The 9510-nt window shown below is 41.8% G+C and overlaps 1 protein-coding gene across 1 annotated transcript in view; it reads left to right on the top strand.

Annotated features, from left to right (window-relative positions):
• Window positions 1-9510, top strand: part of IGFN1 (immunoglobulin like and fibronectin type III domain containing 1) — a 33335-nt gene that overhangs the window by 4903 nt on the left and 18922 nt on the right. The window contains exons 4-13 of the mRNA XM_085307696.1: window positions 148-247; window positions 1114-1161; window positions 2072-2117; window positions 2726-2900; window positions 3496-3609; window positions 4642-4813; window positions 5429-5701; window positions 6986-7443; window positions 7846-8402; window positions 9012-9265. Coding sequence (XP_085163822.1) covers window positions 148-247; window positions 1114-1161; window positions 2072-2117; window positions 2726-2900; window positions 3496-3609; window positions 4642-4813; window positions 5429-5701; window positions 6986-7443; window positions 7846-8402; window positions 9012-9265 — 2197 coding nt within the window. The remainder of the gene's footprint in view (window positions 1-147; window positions 248-1113; window positions 1162-2071; window positions 2118-2725; window positions 2901-3495; window positions 3610-4641; window positions 4814-5428; window positions 5702-6985; window positions 7444-7845; window positions 8403-9011; window positions 9266-9510) is intronic.

The following is a 9510-nucleotide window of genomic DNA, read 5'->3' on the forward strand; positions in this document are numbered from 1 at the left end:
AGAGAAAGAAAAGAAAAGAAAGCTTTTTAGAGTCATCTTGGAAATAGAAGAAAGATCTGAGAAGGCACTGAGTAGCTGTTTTATTAGAAGGTGAATAACTAATCACTCCATATGACTACCATTTTATACTATGTTCTTCTTTTTAAGATAAATAAACTCACTGCAGATGATACTGATTTGTATCGCTGCTCTGCTGTGAATGAATATGGGGAAGCTGCATGCACTGCTGGCCTCAGGATCATAGAGGGCAGGATTGGTAAGTTCTGTAGTCCAAAGGTCCTGTGGTCCCACATAGTTGATTCTGCTATGCGTGGGGGTGGGTGCCCAGAGCATTGTCCAGGAATCCTTGATGTGAAGAGTTGTTTTCCAGCCTTCAGTGAGAACTGGAGGTCTTCTGTGACTCCCCCAGCTTTGGTAGCTCCATGACAGTGATGAACTGTGAGGCAAGGAAGAAGAAGGTGGCTATTATGCTCAGTTTGCTGAAGCATGCTGAGAATGTCTGAATTTAGTGTTGAACTGGTTCTGTTGTTTCTTTATGTTTAGTCTTTTGGTAGAGATCCATCTTACTTCACATCAGATATATACAGTACACCTGACCTACTCCCCTGATTTTCTTTGTAGTCAGGGGAGAGAAATGGGCACTTAGAGAGTATGGTATAACTGGCTTATTCTGGGAATCTACTTGTGTGGGAAGTGGACTGTTGGAAGTGCCCATTTCCCCCTCCCTTTCTCTCTGCCTATGAAGTAAGTGTAGAAGACCCCCATCTGCATTTGGTCAGATAATCCTTGCACCCTCCGTCCTGCACCTCTAAAACAAGAAGCTAGTATTTCCTACAGTTGCTTAAACCGTAAGCATCTTAGGGCACAAACTGTCTCCTCTACTGCATAGAGTATCCAGTAAGCACACAGGTGATTGCAGTAGGACTATTGAATTACGGAAGGGGCTTGCAAGGAATCAATGTCAGCTTGACAAAGAAATCCAGACTGGGATTTTCTCTTGTATTGATAACAGCTGCTTATGTTTTATAGTTCACTGGCTTACTTGTATTAGTCTGAGTATTATCTTGTTCATTTTATGTATTGTTTTTTCTATTTTCTCTCCTAAACTATCAGCTGGCTTTAAGAGGAAAGCGAAATATGTTCCCATTCATCCTGCTGATGGTGAGCTATTTGTAATTTTTTCTGACATACCATATGCACCTCTGTCAACCACATTATTATTTATTGTCCTTCTTTAATGCAAGAAATAAAATCAGCTCAGGAGGGGCAAGTAGGAAGTGAGACAGATGCATTATAAGGTACTATCAGAGAAGGTGCTAAGGACCTTTCAGAAAGTAACACCAAAATATTACGAGGATGTGCCTGCCTTGTTGGCACTAACAAAGAATGAGTAGTTTATTCTCCTATAGACATTAGAGCAGGAAAAAAGGGAATAGTAAGTCATAAAATCTTCAACTTGAGGAGGCAGGGTTGAATGGGCATCAACAGTAACGGTTGAAGAGGAGTTTTTAAGACAGAAAAACCAATAAAATCTTCAGGAGTTTATCTGTCTTTACTGACCCTGGAACTTACCCAAGACTTGTAAATAATGCAGTGAGAGAAGGGATAAAAAGATATCTAGTCCTCTGTCTACTCTTTCTGCTTGCTATTTACTTTTGGCTAAAGTGACATTCTTAAACATGGATTTGGGCTGTTCTGACTGATGATTCCAGATGCATACTAGAAAAGGATTTTATGATGTCAGCTGTAGCTAGATCTAACATGTTAATGTGACTGGGAAATAGAGGGCTTTACTGCAGTCCACTGTGTCCATACCAGAAAGAGAGGAAAGAACTGTGGGAAGCAATGAACTTCAGAGGCTCTCAAAGAACAAGGGTATGGCTGATAAACCTGACAATAAATTTTATGGCAGTTTCTCAGAAGCGTGAAAACATTGCCTGAAGTTGAACACAGCATAGTCAAATGGCCTCTTGTTGGTGGCTATTTTGCATGACCTTTCTTTTTTGAGGTATATTTTACCTTGTTGGGTAGCTCCATTTTCTCACTGCATATTTTTTTTCTTGTTTGATAGAACTGAAAAAGAAACTTCAGGACTTCAGGAAGATGCTGAGAAAGCGGTAAGCCTTCACAGGGAAGGCTATTGTTACACTTCCTAGTTGTTTCTCAATATGATAGGGCCAAGGACAGCTTCACAAATGTTTAAGGCAACAGTTCTTGTTTCCAAAGTTGCTGTAAGGCGCAACATGGAGATACATAACAGAATAGTTTCCCAATTTCTGTTAGGCTGAGATAAACGCGAAGTACCAGCCTTGTTTTCAGGTGCATGTTGTATGTTCCTTTGCATCGTGAGATTTTGTCTTTAAAAATCTTTCTGCTGTTCCTGTTTTTAAATAACAAGTAGCTTCTTAGCTTAGTGACAAGTGCTTCATGTTTTTGGTTTATCAGGGAGCTATGTCAAGGGATAAAATAGTACCAGGGATGAGCTCTGTACCCCATGCCAACTGTAGATCCTGCCACGTGCACACTATTGAACTCCCTTTGCATCCCAAGTGGATTGCTGCACAGAGACTGACCAATGGGAATGATCTGTGGCCTGTGCAAAGTCCTGAACTGAGCCAAGAAATTATTCAAAAGAATAAAAGTTGGCCTGGGTCAAACTGTACCAGATGAAGGGAACAAGGAGTTTTTGTTCTCTGTCAAAATTTCTATTTTTTTTTCTTCTAAGACCCCCAAAACCACCTCCAAAACCAGTGGACATGGAAGCAATCTGGCAATTGTTGCTGCATGCAAATAGAAGAGATTATGAAAGAATYTGTATGAAATATGGAATTTCAGACTTCCGTGGCATGCTGAGAAAGCTGCAGGAGATGAGGAAGGACACAGAGACCAAATATGGAGAAGTAAGACAAACTGAAGCCACTGAAACATTGACTTTTAAGTAATTGCAGAGTTCTACTTTTCCTGAATCACTTCTGAAGATAAGCTGTATGTAGATTGAAAGTTTTACAGTATGGCAGAGAATGATTTTTTGCAATTCTTTAAAGAAGTGCCAGTTCTATACTGACATAGATGAAAATGTTACTGACTTTTTTTGGAGTCCACTTTAAAATTTTAGGAGATAATGAGTTTAGGATAATCCTTTTAGAAATTCCCATGGCTAAATTCTGTATCTGGCTGCCTCTCATGAGAATTTGAACATCAAATTGATGAATTATATACCTAARAGTCAAGACAGGCCTTCACATACAGGGACATTTAGAAAACTGGACAAACAGCAGTTGCAGAGTCTGTGAATGACCAAGAGGATAGCAGGTAAAATATAATTTGCCTACAGGAGAAACAGTGGAAACTTGCAGGTGCTTYTTCCATACATATAAAGTTAGAGGTAGTTCTTTTCTATACAGATACAAAGTAGATTTCACAGTTATTTCAGCTGAAGTTTGTCATGCCACTGAACTTCTGTCATTTACTAGATGCTTGTATCTTTTTCTACAGTTATTGAACAGTATCAAGAATCAGCAACACATCAGGGTCAACAGAAAGGGACAGGCTACATTCAGTCTAGAGATGGACCTGAAAAACAGTAACAGCAAAATTTGTCTGTTTAAGGTAAGGGCTGGGGTAGGGGGAGGTGGGGAAGGATGATGCATTGGGCAGTCACTCAGGTCTGTTATGTGAAATGATCAATCCACCTGGCAGTAGCTGAGAGCAGATAAATATTGTCATACAACGTTTTCTGTCCATCTGTTGATCAGAATCCTTGATTGGTTAGGGAAAAATGTTGGTGTGGGACCCGCGTAGTCTTTGATGGTGCACGTCACCTGGTATTTGAAGATTCAAGTATAGGGGAAACATTTCAGTCAGTTACTGACTGACAGAAATCAAAATTCCTTTGATTTCAAGTGCACTTCAGGTAAGAGGAAGTTCTCACAGATGCCTGAAGTCTTTTATCAGAAAAACAGAGCGATTTTGTTTGAGTGTTATGTTTCATTCTAATTCACTTTCTGTGAAAGAAGATTTCAAGGAGGTAGAACATCCAGGATAGTTATGTAGTTATTCTGTTACGCTCCCCAGGCAGGTGCTGTGGATGTTTATCTGGAAGATATATCTTAGTCAAACTGTAATTAGTGGATTTAAAATAGGGAAAATGGGAAAAGTTACCTGACTGTGCTTTTTAAGAGGAGATTAGACTAACTCTATGAACTTCTGAATCAAACAATGAGGCAAAGTTCATGCAGCCACAAAGTGGAGAAAGTAACCAAGTGTATCACGGGTAAGAGAGGAGTGAACTTGCCTGCTTATCCATCTTTGAAGGTACTAAAATTTAAAGCAACAAAAATACCTTGTCTTCAAAGTTACAGAGAATGCCTGTTTGTGAGCTAGAAAAGTAGTATCATTTTGCCAAGTCTGAGAATCAGATGCTCTCTTCTACGCGTGACTTACTGCATCTAGCATTGACTGTATGTTTTATGAGCAATGAGCAGCAGCAGTTCACTTTTAAGTAATAACAGACTGTAGCCTTCTCTGTTGTGACTCATTGACATCAATAAGACAATTTCAGCACAAATTTGGCCTAATTTATTTGAAATGCCTTGCACTAGTTATACATCACCTTTAAGAGTATGTTGTTTCTTTTCCTAGGATGGTGAGAGGGTGAGATATGGAACAGAGAATGAATACAGAAAGTACTTCTTGAGGCAAGTAGGAAAAAGGTACAATTTCGTTGTCAACGATGTGCAGCCAGAAGATGCAGGCTTGTACCAAGTCAGAGTGGAGGATGTGCCTGTTTTCTCAACTGAGTTGGAAGCTGAATGTAAGGACTTGAATTTGCTGCATGCAATGTGCAACTGTTATAAGAAATTATTTTTTAGTGTGAAATTTAACCTAGGAACATATGCAAAGCTCAACAGTAAAAACTGCTAACTGCAGAAGACTGTTTTTGTGTTGGCAAGTAAGGGTTCTCTCCTCAGATGATGCAGGTGAAAAACGGCAGAAGAGTGATTAGTGATGGGGGTATTTCTTCTGTAGTCCAAAGGATTAGGTTCAAGCGTCAGGTTGGCTCTGACTTCTGGATGAATACAAACAAATTCTTAACTTACCCTATGCTATAGTTTCCTTCTGTAAAGTCAGAATTGTAACAAGCAACCTCAGCAGTCATATTGTGATGCTAAAATCCATTAATGACTGCAAGCTACCCCCATTTTAGAGTGGTGGACAGTATAAATGCACAAGAAAATAATAAATATCTCTTTCTCTATATTTCAGAATTAGGCACAGGTATACACCCTAGTTTTTCCTTTTTTCTGCTTAAACCAGTATTCTCAGAGTTTACAAGTTCTTTTCTTTCTTCCTTCTACTGCAACAAGTTTTTCTTGGAAGACAAAAGTCCTAATGTTGCCTGTTTGTAGCCTTTGATTTTCTATTGCAGCCATTCCTGTGAGATTTAAGCACCCACTCAGAAACGTGTGTTGTCTTGAGGGAGAAACTGCTGTCTTTGAGTGTACCCTATGCACTCCCTGCTACGATGTTGTGTGGCTACACAAAACCCACCTCCTCGAGGCAAGTGAGAAGCACCAGATCTCTGTAACACCTGATGGTCTGACACACCAGCTGATTATCAAAGATGTTCTGCCCTCTGACGGTGGCATGTACGTGGTCGACACTGGGCTCTGTTTCTCAAATGCCCGGCTTATTGTAGAGTGTAAGTGACACTATTATTCTTGTGGTATATAGCATACCTCTCAATGCCTGATTGCTCTGTTATATGATACTATGATAAGAAACGATTTGTGGAACCTCTAGTTCCTAAATTGTATTTGGAGAAATGAGGGCTGGGTTAGACCTTATTCCTCCTCAGATAAGACAAAATTTACTCTTTTTGTTAGTCTGACAAATCTTGGCTCATTTCCTCTACAGTTACTGTAATGTAGTATGTTCTCCGTCAGTTGTCTAAAAATAATCCCTGTCTCAACATGTCTTTTTCACAAAACTGCTAYTGTGTGAACACAGTATAATGTACAGGCAATAAAGGAGCTTTCATGGATGTCTTCCTAGATAGTATTTTTCTTTCCAAATTAGAGGTTGAGCATGTTAGAAGAAGCTAGGAAGATGGAAAACATGCCATTCGGTGAAGGCAGATTATCGGTCAGATGGCTTCTTTTTTTTTTTACTTCTAAAAGGTCATTGCTCTGCTTACTGTTGATTTTCTACTGTTGCAAAAGCTGTTGTCTCTAAGGGCCTTGTCTGACGGTCTTTCAGAAACAAAAAGGTTGTTAAATAAGACTTACAAGGAAAGTGCCCACTGCTTTCACTGAGCCATTAATGCTCTGCTGAAATGATATCTAGTGTGAAAATCAAAATTGCATGTGAGCTGATAGCTCCACTATTCCTCTGAGAAAAACCTGAATTTTGGATTAATACAAAGCTATTTATAGAACTGGAATCTTTAGTCTACAGGTTTTCAGGTTGGAGACCTAAAATGCCAGAATGCCAAATAAGCAAGCTGCCTTAATAGCCATGAGATCCCAATTCAAGGGTAGGAACTGATGGCCACTCTGAGCATGGGATATTCTGTTACTCCTCCAGTGCTGGAGGAGAAGATATAAGAAACTAAAGACATACGAAACTAAATGGGTCCCAGATATCACCTAAGCCCTTCAGGATTAGATCTGTCATGCTGGAAATTTGCCTTGCTTTTCCTTTTTCTTTTTTTTTAAACAAACATGTTTCCACTAAAAATAATTGCCATTTTAACTAAGAAATGCTGAATGTCTGAATAAGCCACTAAAAACAATCAGGATTTGAACTGAATATAATTTTATTTAACTATATTATGTTTCAGGGTTTTAGAATGAAAAGATAACAAATGCTAATACATTTTCTTTGATTGCTGATGCATTACATGACATATTAATTACTTGTTCTTTTTTCTTTCATTTCCTGTAAATTGCTTCTGCTCCAATCAAACAATGCATCTTCAATACAGATGCCAAAGGAAAGAGGAGACAGAATGAAGATGAAAGAGATAAAGCTGGCTGGCTGGAAGGACAGTTATCAGATAAAGACAGGGTTAAAAAACTTCGACAAGGAGAATATCTTGATGACCAAGATCATTTTATGGACATTAGCATGGAAGAAGATGGTTTGTACAGAAATGGCCAAGAAGGCAGTCAAGGCTACTCCAGTGATGTTGATGGTAGACGTAGATTTTTGGGACAAGAAGGGCTAGATGAAGCCCATGGAAATGGAAGGATACGGTTTGGACAGTTTTCTAGAGCAGAGATAGATGAAGACTCAATGACAAGTGATGGTAGTAGCAGCAGATTAACAGGTTTAAGTGGATTAGGGTCTTCCCATGGCAAGGATTCTATGACAGGCAGAGCACATATTGGTGATGGATTAGGAGAAGCAGGTGGATGGTATTCTGTAGATGGCAGAGATGATGCTAGAGCTGGATTCAGAAGTACAAAAGGTCCAGATGCTCTTCATGGCAAGGGTGCTGTGTTGGAGGATACTAGTGCTGGTACTGGTGCAAGGGTGGGAGAAGCAGGCAGCAAGGAATTTCTTTATGGTAAAGAAGGTTTGATAGTTGGAACTGAGGCTAGCTTAAGTGGAAAAGGAGGTATGGGTCCTTTTTATCAAGAGGAGGGTATGATGGGAACAAATGGTTCTAGCAGTGCTGGTGTAGGTGGGATGTGTTCTCTGCCTGACAGGGATGCTATCCTAGGGGGAGCCAGTCCTGGGACCGGTCAAAAGGCTGAAGAAATCATGAGGTCTTTTTATGGCGCAAATGCCACAAGAAGTGGATCCAGAGATGTAGGAGGTAGGGACTCTCATGATGGTGAGGATGTTTTGTTGGGTGTTCTTAACACTGACATGGATGATGCACAAGGTGTGGGCTCTTGGCATGACAGGGATGGTAAATTAGGCAATACTAGCTCTAGACATGGCTTTGAGGGTGTAAAAAGATCAGGAGCTGCTGATGGAACTTCTGTGTCAGATCGACTCAATCCTGATTCAGCCAGTGTGGGAAGTATGCGGTCTCCCTATGGTAAGGATGATTTATACAGTGGGACTAGTCCAGGGACTGGAGCTGGTAAGAATGCTGCAGGTACTGAGATTGCTAGAGGAATAAGATCCCCCTATGGGAAGGATGGCATGCCTACTATAGCTGGTATTAATGGAGAAAGTATAAATAGAGGAGAAATAGGGAAACCCTATGGCAAGGATGACCTGACCGTTGAGGGCAGTGGTCCTGCAGGTCAGCAAGGAAGACCTGGCTTACTGTATGGTCCCAGTGGTCTCCCAACAGGAGATGGGGCTGTACCTGGTGTAGGTGGCACTTCTGTAGGGGGAATGGGGACTTTGTATGGCCCAGATGGTCTACCAGCTGGAGCAGGTGTTGGAGATGCTACCGCTGTTAAAATTGGAGGGTTCTATGGTAAGCACGGACAGTCAGGTGAATCTGGGGCTGGAAGAGGAAACTGGATTGGAGCTGATGTAGCAGGTAAAGGAGGAATGGGGTACCCCTATGGAAAGGACAAATTTCCCATGGGAGTGGGGGCTGGTAGGGGTCGTGGTTTGGGAATTGTTGAGTCTCCCTATGGAAAGGGTGGTCTTCCAGCTGGAACTGTGGATAGTGATTTGGGAGGTGTTGGGTCTCCCTATGAAAAGGATGGACTTCCTGTGGGAATGGGAGCTGGGACGGGTGTTGGTGTTGGTAGTGCTGCTGGTTTAGGAAGTATTGGATCTCCTTATGGAAAGGATGGTCTTCAAARTGGGGTTGGTGTTGGTGGTCCTGGTGTAGCTGGTGCAAGAGGATTTGACTCTCCTTATGGAAAGGATAGCCTCCCAGCAGGAGCTGGTGGTGGTGATTTGGGAGGTATTGGGTCTCCCTATGGAAAGGATGGTCTCCATGTGGGAATGGGAGCTCAGGCTGGTGTTGGTGGTTTGGGAGTTGTTGGTTCTCCTTATGGAAAGGATGGTCTTCCAGCTGGGACTGCTGTTGATGGTGCTGGTGTGGCTGGCTTGGGAGTTGTTGGTACTCCTTATGGAAAGGATGGTCTTCCAGCTGGGGCTGGTGTTGATGGTGCTGGTGTAGCTGGTGCAGGAGGACTTGGCTCTCCCTATGGAAAGGACAGCCTCCTAACTGGGGCTGGTGGTGGTGTTTTGGGAGGTGTTGGGTCTCCCTATAGAAAGGATGGTCTTCCAGTGGGAATGGGCACTGGGGCTGGTGTTGATGTTGTTGCTAGTGGTGGTTTGGGAGGTATTGAGACTACCTATGGAAATGATGGCCTTCCCACTGGGACTAGGGTTGGTAATTTAGGAGGTGTTGGTTCTCCCTATGGAAAGGATGGTCTTCCAGCTGGGACTGGTGTTGATGGTGGTGGTGCGGCTAGTTTGGGAGGTGTTGGTTCTCCCTATGGAAAGGATGGTCTCCTAGCTGGGGCTGGTGGTGGTAGTGTTGCTGGTCTGGGAGGTGTTGGTTCTCCTTATGGAAAGGATGGTCTC

The sequence above is a fragment of the Rhea americana genome, unplaced genomic scaffold (genome assembly GCF_003343005.1).
Source record: "Rhea americana isolate MKP2758 unplaced genomic scaffold, rheAme1 scaffold_261, whole genome shotgun sequence".
NCBI lineage: Eukaryota > Metazoa > Chordata > Aves > Rheiformes > Rheidae > Rhea > Rhea americana.